Below are 17,743 nucleotides of genomic sequence, written 5' to 3'. Positions count from 1 at the left end.
GCACGCATGCAAGTCTGGCTGTTTGTGTGTGTGTCCCACAATAAAGTCACATTATTATGATGCTAAAGGATTAGGACTGGGTAGGGGTTAAGGTCGTCATGTTGGGATTAGAATTTTCCTCATAGAAATGAATGGAGAGTCCCCACAAAGATATAATTACAAACCTGTGTGTGTGTGTGTGTGTGTGTGTGTGTGTGTGTGTGTGTGTGTGTGTGTGTGCGTATGTGTGTGTGTGTGTGTGTGTTCTCCAAAGACTGAATTGAGGCAGAGAGAAGCTGGAGCGGAGAGGATGTACACTGATAGCCTTTGTCAATGTCGCACCCTGGGAAAGAGGAGAGCAGGGGAACCTGAGCCACTGACAGGGCAGGTCTGCAGAGGCCCTCAGGGGCTGGGGAGGGGCGTCTCTAAGGTGACCGACTCTCCGCCTGAAGCTGGGGATTTTTTTAGGTGATGCCTCAAAAAAAAAAAAAAAAAACATTTATACTAACGTTCTCATGAAGAACTGTAAGATGATCACTGTTTCCAGGTCTTCCAAAATTCTAAAATTACTATTATTATTTTGTATCCCAGGCAGTCTTCAGAAAGTAACTGCAGGGACATGTTGGTCAGTTCAAGGGCCTAATTTTATTGAAATTCAAAAATCAACGTGTATCAGATGTTTTGAGCCAAGCTGCATTTCTGACATGTGATCCAGTGCAGTTATCAGTCTCCTGCCTTGTCCTAGGAAGATGCCAACCATGTATAAGACACAACTGGAGAGGACTGTACCACAGTTAGGTGGGGTGGGGGAAGTCAACATTGGATTAAAATGGTCCAAAAATGTTCGGTTTAGAATGATAAGATTTAACCCTTAATCATTTAATCTCACAGAAATTACTCTCTTTCCTCAATATGGTAGCATAACTGGACTGCACTACCATTTCCCCCATTTTTGCCCTGTTTGGTTTCTTCAGCTTGCAGCTAAATTGCTAAGTTATTCAAACAGCACCCCGTCACTATAGGACAGGACGGTCACCACGGATCACCCCACGGAGACATGATAGCACCGGTGATGTCACAGTAACACCCAACGCCTGGTATTGCTTCCGCTGCTCCCGTCTTTCAAAACGTTTCCCCTCAGCAATCCCAAAAGCTGACGGGGTGAAACCGGGCAAGTGAGTTCATGAAAAGTTTCCTTGAAAGAGGCGGACAATTGCACATTCGGTGCCAAGTATGGAAACAGATCGAGGCAAACGTTTACAAGGGCCTCTTATGTCTATAGAATTCCATGACCACTCCAGCACTGTTAGTTTTCCTGTGATTTGGGGTAAGGAATACCGGCCAAAAGGCCAATCTATGGAAGTAGTAAAAAGTGCAACTTCCCAGTTCAAACTGAAACGTAAAGGAGAGATGAAAAGGGGGAAGTATTATCACATGATGAAGTTTCTCTCACTTCTTCTCAAAGTTTTCACTTCTTACAAAGAGCCTCCCATAGTCTTCCATCTCACTTGTTCCCCCTCAGCCCTCTCTCTTGCTCAAAATGATATTTTATATAGAAAATACATACTATAATGCAACAAATGACCATTTTATTTCAATGAAGCATTTTTACAAACCAGTTCATACTACTGTGGTCACACTTGAGACACTTTAGTTGAAGAGCGTGTGCCCACTTGCCTGGACCCCCACTCGTGATAATCCAGAGCACAAAGCACACTCACTTCCTCATTTACACCCTTCACTCATTCACTAGGCTGGCCTCCATTCATTCCCACAGCTGATCTCTTCACTCGTTCAGCAGGCCGATCTGATTCATCCGTGCAGCTGGTAGCACTTTGCTTAAGAACAGGACTCTCCTAAGGATTTGAATGCAGGGCTTCCTGGTCACAAGCAAAACTCCATGAACTTAAGCCCGCAGTGCAGCCTACTCCCCCCCCGACTGAAGACAGTGCTGACCGTCACCGGCTTGCTGGAAGCCTCTAACGTCCACATTACAGTTAAACAAGCTTCGAAGGCTTATGCTGCCTTTACTTTTAGCAAACAAACAGACCCCTAAGCACATTTAACAGGACATGGAACAACAAGCAAACTACCACAGCACTTAACAGAGAGGGACAACAGAATTACTGATTATTCCGGGGTGGGGGTACTTCATCAGCTTCCCGTAAGTACTTATCCAGTGAAGTGAGTTTAATTGACATGGACCTTCTAGTGAAAAAACGAATTCAGGTAGAAAACGTTGCCAGTTAGAAAGAATTCAGGCAGCAAAACACTCAAACACTTTTCAGTTCAATTTTCTACTTAATGGCGCTACATGACCTGTGAGCGCAAGCAGAGTAATATGGTAATAACAGTAATAAGACAACAGCAACATTAAGAAAGCAAAGATAAGGTGACCTTCGAGCTCCATTCAGGGCTAATAAATGGCTAGTCAGCGATTGTGGCAGGAAGCATAGCCTGGGAAGAGAGAATTGAGCCATCGTACACATGGGACAGGATGCCAGTCCCTCACAGGGTGCCCCCCCCAACACGTGTTCATGCTAAGGCTATGTCAGAGATAGCAGGTCACAGGGACAACCAATCATGTCACTAAGGCAACAGACAGTGGGGGAGCAGACTCTGTTAACACAGAAACAAGGATGCATTCGAGCGCAGAACCCTGGAAGGGGCCATGCTACCTGCCAAACTACCAAGCCACAAAGACATGCACCCCTCCCAGACAGCTAAAGAACTGGATTCGAAACCCCTAAACTGGTAAATCTGAGGCCATTGTGCCACCAATTAATCGAGCGTTTTAACTGATGCCTCTATTTTTAGTGATTAATTTCCTAAAGTTTTGCACGTGTAATTTAGTTAATATTTAACACATCACAATCTAATACAATGCAGTTTTATGTTCCAAACTGTTCTCACAGGGTCAACTGCCTGACTCCAATGCACTTCAGCACGGACAAATCTCAAGTAGCAGAGAACATGAACACATCGGTGTCATAATTGGTATTTATTAACCAACAAAAAGACTAAAGTGCCTAGGCATATTATCACCTCAAATGGAAATACAACACCATTTACAATCAAGAATTTTTAGGACTGTAATGTACAACATTGAATATACGTGTTCCACAGCGTGATGCAGTGGTAGCAGGCTGGTAGCACTGTTGCCTCACACTACCTGCTTGGGGGGTTGAATATTGTTCGTGTGGAGTATAAATATTGCCCCCCCACCCGCAACCCCCTTGTCCTGCAGGTTTCCTCCTGCAGTCCAAAGACATGGCACTTCAGTGCGTAAATGCATTGTGATGGGTTGGCATCCTGAATAAATGTACTTCCCTGCGTCGGATAAACTCTCCCGCCCCTCAACGCTGTCCGGTTGAGAAGTCGTGGGATGAACAGATTTTAATGCATAGCGCATGCATTACCAGATGCGAACTGTCAAAGGTGCAGATTTACCCCTCGGCCCCTCTCTCGCGTTTTAACCGACGAGTCCGCGCACGCGCAGCCAGGGACGCGCTCACCACCGGCTCTTCCAAAGCATTATTAATTCACTGTCATTATCACCGATGCACGCAGGGGTAGGCTTGCACTGACACAAACGCACATCGGCCCCCGAAACACGGACGCCCCCGGACGGTGCGTGATCCACAGCAGACACACGCTGGCTCCTACGACTCGTTAATCCGAGGATCAAAAAAAAAAAAACAACTAGCTACTAGCTCGTCGGCTAGCATCTCCTTTAAACCATTTAGAATATATACTATGCCAAATAAAAAATAAGATGCCGTGACTGTAACATTCTTGTTATGCTGACAATAGTGATGTAACGTGATTTACCAAACCTCGTTCATCCTGTAATGCATTAGTATACGTTTTGAAATCCACCATCAATCATTAAAATAAAACATACGCTGCTACAGTCCAGCTACATAGTTACACGTATTAATACATGACATTTAAAATATGGCTGGTAGATGGTAATATAAACGTTCAAAAAGGTGCAATGACAGTTGTCCCTTTATTCCTATGTGCAATCATATTTCGACACATAACGGGAAGCGAATCGCTGTTCCTCCGCGATCAGCGCTCCGTTTTCGCATTCGTATCATCAGTGAAAAACATATTTTGAAGATTTTTTAATTCTCAATATTGCTGATATAAAATGATATGTCCACATGCATATCGTGATGCTTTTATATAAAAAAATATTATTTCAAGTTCTGCTTCTGCATGTTTATTGTCAGAAAATGACAAAGGAATAACAATAATACACTTATAATATTCCCATACCGTGCCTTGTCCGCTTTCCAGAGTTGGACACCCTTGGCTTTTATCGAGATCGCTAGTTGTCTTTCGCTCCCCTTAGTTCTGCCGGTGTTACTAGCAGTTGTGTCCCAGTGTGTAAAAGAGAGAGAGAAAGAGAGATTGTAGTGGGGAGAGAGAGAGAGAGAGAGAGAGAGAGAGAGAGAGAGAGAGAGAGAGAGAGAGAGAGAGAGAGAGAACGGGGCACAGGAAGGATAGGAATATGGAGATGGATGAAGAATGTAATGGCTCGCAATGCAGGAGTAGACGGGAAAACGAGGTCATCTGGTGGCTGGAGCGTGTCATTGCAGGTACAATGTCCGCGGCACCGGGGACAGCGCGTGTGTGGATGTGTCTGTGAGTATTGTGCGCGCATGTGTGTGGAAGGGGGGGAATAAAGCAGCGTCGTTTTGCCGGCTGCTGTATATTATATGACCTTGAAATTAACAAAGATAAAAATGGCACCATAAACGAAGTTCCTAACTTCCCGAATATTTACTTAGAAAATGTAGCTCACATTCATATTTTATGCGGACGGCTGCTTTTCTTTCTTGGATGTACTCTCATTTGTTGACCTATTTCACAACGCAGTATAAAGTACAACGGTAGTAAAATGGACTGTGAAATTTGTTGAGTGTGCTATAGTGCGTCTGAAATAACGTTTCAGTGAACACTGTCAGCAGTCCTGGGGGGTGATGATGTGCCCTTTATGTTTGCTTGCTCCATACGCAGATTATATAGAACCTAACAAACAATTAGATAGACAGCTACATGCGTGGTATCTCACCTGCTACAGATCAGTTCATCAGAAGGCAGGGATAAGTCACCAAATTGTGTATTTACAGGTAAGGTGTGTGACATTTGTACACTATAACATGAATGGAGTCAGATAGGGGTGTGGCACGATTAATCCAAATAACTACAATTTCATTGATTTTTCCAGATTAAGATTTTAATAAATTGCACACATGTTATACATCCAAATATTTGTGTATGTGTGTGTGAAAATGTGTGTTTCTGGATGTGCGTACATTGCTGTTAGCTCTGTATGTATTTATGTGTATGTGTGCGTGTTCCTGTGCTGTTTGATCAGCACGTGTGTGATGTTACGTGTGTGCGTACAGGCATGAGTGTGCATTTTGCTCGAGGTGCCTGTGTGAGTGCACTTTACTTGTGAACATTTATACATATCTGTGCACACACGTTACGCTTAAATTTTAATCCCCTGCAGTGTCCCAGATGCCTCAATGATGACTCACCAGCATGACTACAAACCACCCCATAAGTCAGAAGTCCACCCCCCCCCCCTCCCCGTACATCCCTCTTCCCATCAGGTTGGATAATCTCCTCCTTTTTCTCCATTCCCCCATCCATTGTTTTCCAGGCTTCTGTTCATTCTCTCGATTTTGTGGTCTTTCTATTGGATGAACCACTTCTGTCATCTGGATATTAACACAGATGTTTATCTTACAAACATTACAAAGCAACATATACATTGCCTATTTCAAGGTCAAACCAATGGATAAGAAAAGTTAACCTGAAACCAACAAGCAAATTAAATCAATAGCCAAAGTTTTACTTCTATTAGTAATTCAGTGAAACTCTCCTTTCTGTAACCCATCATCTTCAACCCCACTGCGGTAATATAACAGCCCTGGGCAGTTAGGAGGGGGAAAGGGGCCTCTGTCTTACATCCACACCCTCTAGTCATTACTTCACACCCCCAGGAATGAGAAGCAGCTGAATTTTTCAACTGAGAATTATGCTGCTGTCACATCTTCCTGCTAAATTCCTCATGATGGATAAAATCAACACTCCTTTGTATATTAAAAATGAAAGGCCAACTCTTCATCAGGTCTTAACTACCGTTATGAAACAATTTATATGTTATAAATACAATACAGTGTGTTCATTTGTAATCAGGCCAACCTACAATCTTGTGGCCCAATTCATTCTGTTTCCTCTGTAGCTCTGTCTCCGAACCTGGTCCTCAGGAACCCTCACATAGTGCACAGGGGGAGAGAAAAAGTGTGGCCTGTTTGGGGAACACTGCTCTGTAGAATAAGTTACCATTAAAACAACCTATGATCAGAACTTTGCTTTTCTCACCTAAGCCTGTAGCAATTCAACTTAACCATTTATTATGTTCAAAACCAGGAAAAATCATGCAGACTCTTTGTCATCACACTTAATGCATTAAAGCTGTATTCAGAGAAAAGATGTTGCCAGCGAAAGATGCAATAATTGAGTAAGTGATAAAATTACTGGCCTTCACACAGATCGAAAACTCTCACCCTGCAGTTCAGATATTCAAATAGTCTATTCAGTTGCTGATCAGTTGTGGGAATGGAAACAATCGTCTACCTTCCATGCTGCTTGTCTTCTACCAGGTCATGGTGGGATATGAAAATGCTTGTAAATATCTTGTCTGCAACCCTTATAGGACAATAAAATGTAGATATTGGGCATCGACTCTGCAGTTGATTGGTTATTGTGACTTGAGGATGGTCTTTATACCAAGCACCAGGATCAGACTGGACATTGTGGGATGAGGTTGGATTTGAAATTGTGAGACAGTATTATATTGAAGAGGACACATACAATTTGATTTACGGTATTTTTCACGCAGCCTATTTATGAGTGTTCAGGTAAGTCTAAGGTTGCTAACCCCTGGATTTGACCTGGGCAATTATTTTCTGTGGCTGGCCAACTCTGAGCGTCACTATGGCAATAATGGTCATTCTATGTGCCATGAAAGTGCAATAGAATCATTTTTGGGGGAGACTCATTTTTGCAAGCAGGTTTGGAAGCAATTGTTTTTGTGATTATTCGTGAGACTTAAACACAAAACTTCATTCATTTTTTAATTCCATTTTAAAGATTGACCAGCAAAGATGGGCCCGGGCCACCAAAAATAGCTCCACTGTCTAGATATGGCCCACAAGTCGGCCCTAAACTAACTGTGAAGTGGTCAAATATGGATACTGGTGGGTCACCGGCACATACAAACCTACAGACAGGAACAGCTAAAGTAAAACAGAATGTTTATACACGCCGTACCGATGTCTACAGAATGATCCGGACTATTTCTGGTCATGATGAATGTTTCAGGGTGAGTCCAGGCTGAGTCCTGCGTTTTCTTTGTGTTACACCATCTGTCAGTGCTCATCTGGTGTTTTTTTTATCAGATTCTAACAGCTAAATTTAAAGTAAACTATTGCCATTCTGGAAAAAGTAGTTGCTTTTACATGGGAAAATTAAAACTTGGATTAAAATGAAAATAATATGACGGTACATAAACCTTAGAGCTATAAAGAGTAGTTTTTTGTAGAACAGTAGACATTTGCTTTAGAGAGACATTGCATAGGACAATACGGATTTGTCTTGGAAGGACACTACATCAGCAAGACAGATACATGCTACATGCTTAATGAATATAAGCTACAGCTTCTTTCTAGTCCCACAGAAAGTCACATTTCTAGATTTGCCAATTCATAATTAGAAGTGCATTAACATTTCATTGCTTTAAATTATTAATCACAGTGTGTGGAATCATTATTCACATCTCACCGGTTGAGAAATACTTGCTCAAGTTGATTGCGATGCAGCTGGCCAAACACCACAGGCATCAACGTAGAATATATACACTAAGACGGCATGAAAAAAAAGTATGACTACTCAACGCAGTCCTACCCACTGCACCACTTGCCCATGTAACAATCACCCTATTTCAAAATGCATCGCGATTGCAATTTGCACATAGACACACAGACAAAAAGGCTCGTGCTGTAGGTTGATGGCTAACACCAGTGTGCAGATATGCGCTTATACAGCCACAGAAAAAATTAAGAGATCGCAGCACAATTTATTGTTTCACTCATTTCTCAGTTTATGGGCGTGAATAATATATATTGGGGCAGCATGGTGGTGCAGTGGTTAGCACTATTGCCTCACACCTCTGGGACCCGGGTTCAAGTCTCCGCCTGAGTTCCATATGTGTGGAGTTTGCATGTTCTCCCCATGTCGTCGTGTGGTTTCCCCCGGGTACTCCAGTTTCTCCCCACAGTCCAAAAACATGCTGAGGCTAATTAGAGTTGCTAAATTGCCCATAGGTGTGCATGTGTGAGTGATTGGTGTGTGAGTGTGCCCTGCGATGGGCTGGCCCCCCATCCTGGGTTGTTCCCTGCCTGATGCCCATTGCTTCCGGGATAGGCTCCGGACCCCCTGTGACCCAGTAGGATAAGCGGTTTGGAAAATGGATGGATGGGTTATATTTTTTTTTTCTGCAAACTGCAGCCTGGTACTTCTCTGTTTCTCATTAATGAAGGGCTTCTTCCTTGCTTTATGGGTCTTCAGTCCTGCTTCTAGGACCCTGATACTGTCCTAGCAGTGCACTTCAAACCTGTACTGAATGTTTCCCATTCCTTTTGAAGGTCACTTGATTTCATCCTTTGATTCATGAGAAACTGTCGAATAAGTTAACGGTCATCTCTGGCATTAGAATGTCGCTTCCGCCTTTTACATGCCTGGTTTATGGTCGTTCCCAGTGTCTCCTGCTTCACCTTGTTCTTTTGTACTGCTGTCTTAGAAATATTGAACCTGAAAGCATCTTGCTGCTCAGCGTCGCCTTCTGCCAGCACAACCAGGATTAAACCGTGATTTAAATATGCAGATTTATTTAAAAATATAGAGTGGTCTCTTAATTGTTTCCATGGCTGTATATGCTATATGTACCTGTGTGTGGTTGGTCGAGAGGACAGGAGATAGAGGACAGGAGACACAAACAGCCAAACTAACATAGAAATGTTCCTGCATCACCTCGCCTCCCTGTCTTCACACCTGGAGTGCTTCTGTTCATCTGCAAGGTGCTGTCACTCTGGCGAATTGGACAGTCTTAAAATTTGCATTTGGTGCAGCATATTTATATATCAAATTTACACTAATGTCTTTTATACAATTTATGTTTTCCACCACTAGGAAAAGTAAAGAAGCTGAATAGGAGTAAATACTTTATATATTTAAACAAACAGAGACCAGTCTACAAAATTAGAAGATATCTGTAAGTCTTAGTACCCAGAGTTTAATTACATGAAGAAAAAACAACAGCATAATACCCCAGCATAAACAGTGAATGTGTGTATATAGTGTGTATATGTGTGTACATAGTGTGTATATGTGTATATATAGTGTGTATGTGTGCATATAATGTGTATATGTGTGTATATAGTGTGTATATGTCTGTATATAATGTGTATATGTGTGTATATGGTGTGTATATGTGTGCATATAGTGTGTATATAGTGTGTATATGTGTGTATAATGTGTATATGTGTGTATAGTGTGTATATAGTGTGTATAGTGTGTATATAGTGTGTATATGTGTGTATATAGTGTGTATATGTGTGTACATAGTCATTGATGCTGATCAGCACAACAGAGCATTGCTAATAACATTAGTAACTTTCTTCCCCATGGTGAGTTTGTCAGGCCTTTTATGAAAATGTTACATTTCTTAGCTTTATTTATCCATGGTTAGCAGATTCTGGAAAGATTTTGCCAAAATAAGCATTTAACTCAAAATAACAAGATCAGTATTTCAAAGTCAACAGAAAAAGACCTACTGCAGCTGCACGCTGCGCTGCATTTTGTGACACTGCAGGACACCTTGAGGGGCAAGGCGTTACTGCAGCACAAAGGGCCAGTAAACAGCTCCACCTGCAAACAGTCTTCAGAGTTTACAATCTTTGAAAATAGTTAAACGGGAATACAGGTAATTTTCTGAGCTTTAGGTTATTCAGTGTGTATCTTTGGTAAAGAGTGCTAGGGAGTTATGTGGTTGTTACTCCTAAAATGGGCCATCTTCAGATGTCATGCACAGGCTGTTATAAATGTATAGAATATAAATAAATAAATAAATAAATAAATACAACATGTCATTTGCCTTTGCCATTGATTCATATCTAAAATGGTTGCAAATATAATTTTATGAATTTATTGTTGTCAGAACTTGAGGGAATATATACAGACCCATTAAACATCTAGACTATTTCAAGATTACCTTTAAAAAAATCGTCTGATTTACATTTAAGTTTTTTTACTAAGATAAATATTTAAGGTGAACACATCCATCCATCCATCCATTTACCAAACCGCTTATCCTATTGGGTCGCGGGGGGTCCGGAGCCTATCCCGGAATCAATGGGCACGAGGCAGGGAACAACCCAGGATGGGGGGCCAGCCCATCGCAGGGCACACTCACACACCATTCACTCACACATGCACACCTATGGGCAATTTAGCAACTCCAATTAGCCTCAGCATGTTTTTGGACTGTGGGGGGAAACCGGAGTACCCGGAGGAAACCCCACGACGACACGGGGAGAACATGCAAACTCCGCACACATGTGACCCAGGCGGAGACTCGAACCCGGGTCCCAGAGGTGTGAGGCGACAGTGCTAACCACTGCACCACCATGCCGCCCCCAAGGTGAACACATGTTCATTTAATTATTTTTAATGCTACCAAAAGGACTGGTTTTAATGCTTCATATTAAATACTATATATTAAGAAGATGTAAAATTTAAAAACATTAAGAAATAGGAAAACAATAAAATATAATCTCTAAGGGGAACGACCAAAAATAAAAAGGGCTGTTTAGGGTATTTCACTACACTATAGCTGTCTAACACTATGAAACTAACATCAAAACTAACACCAGTGCACATAATACACAAACAAGACACTGTTGGAAAAATGAATACACGTAACAATATCAGAGAAATGACATGCCGACCACTAATCCTTCTCATACGTCATTTTCCCCACTGTACCCAGAAAGCTTCCGCCTCTTCATGAGCCAATAGGAAATCGCTTTTGATCTTCTGGCCAGCCCACCAAACGTACATTTCCGCTTCCGTCCGCCATTACCTTCCTTTCCGCTTCTCTGAATTTTGAGGCGTGCACGCTAGAACCTTCTCTCTCCGAAGTGAGTGTCTAGTTTAAATTCATATCTCCGTTTTTTGTGTTTGTTTTTCGCAGCTCTTTTGTGAAAATATGTAGGACCCCCTAGCCTAGTTTTGTCCGGAAAATTGAGGTTTAAAAATATATATTTGAATTGCCGATAACGTCTATCTTCACTGATCGAACACGTGGATTTTAAATAAAGATCGATCCATACAGATACGTTTGAATCTCTGCTCTAACGACGATTACATTTCTAGCGAATCATATTAATATTTACCAAATGTTATCTATAAAATTGCGTGCAAGATGGTATAAGAAAACGTTTATGTTCGATCTATCGAACTTGAGCAGTAATGTGTGTGTTGAATATTAATTGGTTCATCAATAATGAAGGGCCAGTAGGCTGTTATTTTCTGGTTCCCAAGTGTAATAAATGTTATGCTGCTGTACAGTTTTTAAAACTTGTGTTCACATGTCACGCTCCATCTGGTCTCCGCAGCATGCGTTACGTTGCTGCGTACCTTCTGGCTGCTCTGGGTGGCAATGATAACCCCCAAGCCAAAGACATCAAGAAGATCCTGGACAGCGTGGGCATTGAGGCTGACGACACGCGGCTGGACAAGGTATAAATTGCATTTTTCACATTAGGGCAGACATACCTTGACCGCATCTCAAAAGCACACATAAAATACTTGAATTGAGTCAGGAAGACATTTGGCCCACTGCTGCTTGACATGACTTATCCCCACTGTTGTACAATATCAGCAACTTTAATTCACACTCATTTTTAAATCTTCTGTATTAAAACATGAATGTTTGGTTATATGAATATTTTTTTCAGTCTGCTTATGTCCAAGACTTAAAAATCTACACTGTGGTGTTCATCAAGGAAATGTTAAAATTCAAAGTATTGTCGGCTTCAGATATGATGTGTGGAGTCCCATCACTCTTTAGTTTTCTTGGTACAAATGAAAATTGTCACAAATAGAATATAAACACTAAGACACAGCCATTATATAAACAAGACATGATCATACAACATTTGCCATGTTGCGACATAAAACAACACATGTTAATGTGTTACTCCATTTGTTGACATTTTAATGGGCATTTGCTACCAGTATGATGAACTCTAGGCAGTTTTAAGCAGTGCTCAGTTTCTGTTGAAGGACCCTAATGATTTTTTTGTAATGATAATGTTAGTAATCATTGAAGCGTATAATTCAGCTGATTGCAGCCTGGTTGACCGAGGAATAGGAGAATGTCATATTCTTCTCTCTTGAGGATGATGCTGTGCTTTTGGGAAATTAACCATCTCTGTGACTCCTCCCAGGTCATCTCTGAACTTAACGGCAAGAAGGTAAACGACATCATTAACCAAGGTGAGGCTCTCTTGATTTTTGGTGTGCATTATAAACCCAGCTGTGCGCTAAATATCAGTGTGATTCAGAAAAAAAGCCATGTTTAGCTTCTGTTAATTCTCTGGCAGTGGTTGACTTAACAATCGTTAAAGAACTGAACCAGTGTTTAAAAAATTTAGACCTGATTTGTTTAAAAGAAAATAAAACTCCTTTACGCTTGCTTCAGTAGAGGCAAGAAGTGCTTAATTTAATAGCCAGAGAGCTGTTATATATGTGCAGTCAAAAACAGATCCTGGGACGTTTTACGGCAAGATCTGGCTCAAATTAAGCACTGGATGCACCCAGTACATTAGTACCAGCATTGTGGATCTAACTCCCTGGATGTAATGCAGCAAAAAACAGACAGTCTCCCTGTGGTTAAACGCTTATGGTATATTTATATCTTTACTTCCTGTTCCAGGCTACGGGAAGTTGGCCAGCATGCCTGCCGGAGGCGCCGTCGCCGTGGCGAGCTCTGCTGCTCCTGGGGCCGGAGGAGCTGCCGCTGCCCCAGCTGCCGGTGAGAATGCAGTGTTGCTGTATTGCGCTGCTGCTTTGCTGCCCTCCTGTCGTACTGCGCAGGGGACGTGCACAGCACCTGTAATATGAATCGTGTGAACCAAATTTGAAATTTTTCCATTTAATCTGGTATAGATTGCAAATGTCGCTATTTGATGGAAATATTGTGGAATGTTTTATTTGTGTAATAAGTATTTATAAGGCTCACTTTTACAAACGTATATGCAGCCCTTTCCCTGCGTGTAATTTGCTGTACAGAGAGCCATTTTGGATGTCATTGCATCTAAAGACAAGTATACTAGTGCTTGTTCCTAAAAAAACATTAAGTTTATCTTTTGAAATCACTGAACGATTTGTGAAATTTTTGTACAGCTTTGGACAAAAGCTGTATGGTTAGAACCTTGATTGCTGTTCTGGGGTATGGCCACCAGGTGGCATCAGGTGTTGCCAGAAATCTAGCATATCACACACCAGGAGAACAGTTTCTAGACGTTAAGCTGGTTCTGCTATCCTCTGAGCAGTGGTAAACATAAGGATAACAGGCAGGCGTTAATGATCCTCTCTCTCTCTGTCTCACTACAGCGGAGGAGAAGAAGAAGGAAGAAAAGGAAGAGTCTGAGGAATCAGATGGTGACATGGGATTCGGCCTGTTTGACTAAGACATTGTCTCAGGTCCAAATAAACTGTTCTTACACATGTGGCCCAGGCGTGATCTCTCACTTTAGTGCAGGTGGGGTGGCTCCTGCTTTTCACTTTCCTCTTCTGTTGGCTGATCGTGCTCAGCAGGGGGCTTTCTCAGTATGTACACCAAGTCATAGCAGAGCTGTTCTTCGTGGAAATCTGGGTGTTTTCATTTGGCTCTCATTGTGGGGCGCACTCTTGTCAACATTGTCCCTTAAGTACATAGTACCTCGTTCATAGATGCCAGGTATAAAGCACAAGTACTTACCTGTCGATCTGTCACTGCATACATTTACAGGTGAACCGTTATGAACTCATAATGTATGTTCTACTTTGTATCGCTTAATCATTTTCAGTTTTTAATTGACATTAGCCATTGCCGGTAAAGGGAAATCACTTGCCCTTTTTAGTTGTATATTAAGCATTGCCGTAGATATATATACATAAGTAAATCACTTGTTCTAGTTATAAAAGTGGTCTTCCTTGGTCGTTTTCCTGCGCTGTGCACTGTGACCTTTGCAATTCCCAGGAAACATTGGACTCTTTATAGCACTAAAGATTCATGGTGATCGTAATTTAAAATGACAGGAGTAAACGAAGTGTGCAGTTTTAGCTAGGTTGAAACTGAGTGAGATGTATGACACATCCAATTCAAACGGGCAATGTTAGTGTAACAGTTTTGTTTACCATGCATGCAAAACAGTATTTCTGAAATTCATATTAAATCGTCACCTGGGAATTTCTGTTGTGATGTCTCCAGCTTTTAATAAGCTACCACGGGGCAAACAAAACAAAAGTAATAGCAACTTATTTTCAATTAAATTCCAGAATCGGGCCGAGCAGGATTGCATTAATCATCAGCACATCTTCTGGCGTTGCTAGACTAGATCAGCTATCCAACACTGCATTTGAAACATTGGAAAATTACCATAAAGTAAATGTGAGAAAAGGGCAGAAGTATGTTCTGGAATGGTTTCATGTACATGTTGTGTTTTACTGTCAATCAGTCAATTGTCAGTGTTTTAATTAGTGAATTCCTAGTTTGTTGGTGCTGGAAGAAGTCTTGACATCAAGGGCCTGTGTCACAAAGCAGGATTTCTTGCTTAGATAACTTGACAGATTTAAGGTAGTCTGGGCTAAATGTAGGTGAACAAAAATAAAAATCCATTTAAACTGGGTTACCTTAAAACTGGGAAGTTATCTGGCAAAGCAAGGAATCCTCCTTGATAGAAGCCCCAGTTCTCATGCTTTCTGTTTTCCTTATCAGCAGTCTGCTGCATCTTTTATATGGGAAAAACTTATATAGTTATATACTTCCTGCCTCACTTTGAAGTAGCTCTGGACAAAAGCTTCCAGCGAATGATTAAAATGCAAGTCACATTCTCATAGAATGGGAGAAATCTTTTCCTGTGTTTTAAAATACAAATTTTTACTCAGTCCAGAGCCAATGTTAATTGAGAACGTTCTGTAAGTGCTGTCACTGCTCACTGGTTTTGTCTCCTCCATCATGTGCCTGAAGACATTTGCTCACTAAAGCCCCGAAATTCCCAAGACTTAAAAAGTACTGTCCGTGAATTATTAGTCTGCCAAAATAGAAATGATTGTGAAAGCAATGATTGAGGAAAAAACAACCTGATCACAGCTCTCTCCATATAAACACATTTGAACTTTATTCAGAAAAGGTTATGAGGTTTTCAGAAAATTGTTTACTACCATTGAACACATGCTGTTAGATGCTAAGCAGTTTGTGTGTGTAGGGTGGGCGGGTAAGAAGATGACTTATAACAGTGGTCACATGAGGGAATGGACCAGATAAACACTATCCTGACCTTAAACCCTTAGGAAGAATCGATTTGATTCTGTCTTCATGGCTTCCTGTCCCGATAAGGTGTTCCTGTTTTTGCCTCTAACCAATGGAACTTTCACCTGTACTGGAGCAAGCAAGAGCTTGAGACTAGGTTGACTGTTTTGACCGGTACATCATCAGGGCAACATTCCGACAACATCACACTTCAAGTCCCTGTGCTGGAATTTTCTGAGACTCCCTGATTCCGGTTTAGAGAAATGTTTATGGATAATTATTATTGCCCTCCAGTCTAACGTTCTGAGTACACAGTGCAAATGTCAAACATGAAGCCTGTACACTTCATCAATATCGCTCTCCTAGGACTGAAGAAGTTTGGTAATTCCTTTGTTTACCTATTTGTCAAGAAGCAAATATCTTCTCCTGATGAAGTGAATGCTGGTGATTCATGTCGCAGAGCACTTATAGTTACAATACTCAGGGGCATACGATTTGAGGGGGGGGGGGGGTGTACCCTCCAGGATTTAATTTGGCTTCATTCAAGCAGACCTTTGCATTTTAATTATGGAGCTGTGCGTCCCCCAATATCAAGCTCTTTCCTATGCACTTGATAGTCCTTACCATAAAATCCATCCATCTTCCATAACCGCTCATCCAGTATAGGATTGCAGTGAAACTGGAACCTATCCCAGAATGCACAGGCCATGAGGAATCCAGGGTGGGATTCTACCCCATTGCAGGGCAATCATACACAATGGGCAATTTAAAACTGCACGTCATTTGATGGCACAAAGAAAGCCATACGTGACCACCCCTAATCTTTCAAAAGATGCCCAGGGATCTTTTGTGGCCTCAGAGAGCCAGGATCTCAGTTTTATGTCTCATTCAAAGGACATCATTTTCACAGCACAGTGTCCCCCACTGGGGCACTAGTATCCATTCAGAGAACAGGATGGGCTAACCTGTTGGCCAGCCCCACACCTCTTCCAGCAGCAACCCAGCTTTCTTAATTGGTCTCCCATCGAAGTACTGGCCAGGCCCAAACCTGCTTAGATTCAGATGGATTACCTGATCTGAACCACAGGTGGTATAACTGCATACAGTGCTGTGCTGCCACTGCCACTGTACTACCCTACCATGAATATATGCACCTGCTAAGCTATTAAATGTAACTACTAAAGTAAGTTAATCTACTACCATGGCATTTATTTCTTGGTTTTTCTCCAAAACCTCTGGGACTGTGTGGTGTACCTTTCCATTTCCATTTATCGGCATTTAGTCTGTGCCAGTGTCTGCAGTTAACAGTGTTGCCAAAAATGATGTCATTTTTAAGAACTTGGTGTATTTTAACCTCTGATCGTCACTACCCGCCAGTTATAAATGCATGAGTGTTTTTCTAAAGCCACAACACTGACCATGTAAAAGATTGCTGTGTGTACCTATATCACTGGAGCTATGAAGATCCCGATAAGGAGGTATTGCTTGTAACTTTAGTGAGTCATTATGGTTATCTATCCATGAACTCGGGACTGCTTCTGAATGGAGTTTCATTTTGAATACCACAAATACAATTCTGACAGCTTCACCATTAGTAGATCTTCAATGAAACACAAAGCCAAATTCGATTTTTGCTTTATTTTATTTATATCCATGTATTTTGGTCACAAAGCTATCTCTGATTAACCAAGCAGGTATAGGTGGATGAATATGGTCCTTGTACATCAATATGTAACATGCAAACAAACATCCTGTATTGATTCTTCTGTTTTCAATGAGCAAGCTACACTTGAATGAGAGCTACAGCTACATTTGATAAAAATGATCGATTATGAGCAAACCGCCCTTTGGTTTTCTTTGCATCAAGCAGTTAGCAGTGATGTAAACTCATCTTTATCTGCAAGTGTCCCGTTTTGGTCGCATTATCTGCCAGACTGAGGGCAAAAGGGCCACAAGAAAAGGAATTATGTGATTTGTGCTCTCTCTCGAGCATATTTTTCTTACATTTTCTGTTCAGAAAACTCCAGTTTGAAATATTACAATTTACAAATGCAAAGATATTCATCAGCAACACATTTCTGAAGGAAACGGGGGAAAAAATCA

The 17,743-nt window shown here is 41.5% G+C and overlaps 2 protein-coding genes across 3 annotated transcripts in view; one reads left to right on the top strand and one right to left on the bottom strand.

Annotated features, from left to right (window-relative positions):
• Positions 1-4,439, bottom strand: part of LOC125751302 (mitochondrial glutamate carrier 1-like) — a 28,668-nt gene extending 24,229 nt beyond the window's left edge. The window contains exon 1 of one of the 2 annotated variants that reach the window (XM_049029949.1): positions 4,264-4,439. The gene's annotated coding sequence lies outside the window, so the exon portion shown is untranslated. The remainder of the gene's footprint in view (positions 1-4,263) is intronic. The other variant, XM_049029947.1, reaches the window with a different exon arrangement.
• A 6,762-nt stretch (positions 4,440-11,201) lies between these two features.
• rplp2l (ribosomal protein, large P2, like) lies at positions 11,202-13,854 on the top strand. The gene is made up of 5 exons (XM_049029951.1): positions 11,202-11,261; positions 11,739-11,862; positions 12,573-12,621; positions 13,061-13,159; positions 13,741-13,854. The coding sequence occupies exons 2-5, from the start codon at positions 11,740-11,742 to the stop codon at positions 13,815-13,817; spliced, it is 348 nt and encodes a 115-aa protein (XP_048885908.1). The 5' UTR covers positions 11,202-11,261; position 11,739; the 3' UTR covers positions 13,818-13,854.
• Positions 13,855-17,743: the final 3,889 nt, after the last annotated feature.

The sequence above is a fragment of the Brienomyrus brachyistius genome, chromosome 11 (genome assembly GCF_023856365.1).
Source record: "Brienomyrus brachyistius isolate T26 chromosome 11, BBRACH_0.4, whole genome shotgun sequence".
Taxonomy (NCBI): Eukaryota; Metazoa; Chordata; class Actinopteri; order Osteoglossiformes; family Mormyridae; genus Brienomyrus; species Brienomyrus brachyistius.
This window is presented reverse-complemented; position numbering and strand designations above follow the sequence as displayed.

Bases quoted from the DNA above. Each gene is read 5' to 3' on its own strand.
- rplp2l (XM_049029951.1), top strand. From the start codon at position 11,740: ATGCGTTACGTTGCTGCGTACCTTCTGGCTGCTCTGGGTGGCAATGAT. The intron at 11,863-12,572 runs GTATAAATTGCA...GACTCCTCCCAG, and splicing joins ACGACACGCGGCTGGACAAG to GTCATCTCTGAACTTAACGG. The intron at 12,622-13,060 runs GTGAGGCTCTCT...TTCCTGTTCCAG, and splicing joins AAACGACATCATTAACCAAG to GCTACGGGAAGTTGGCCAGC.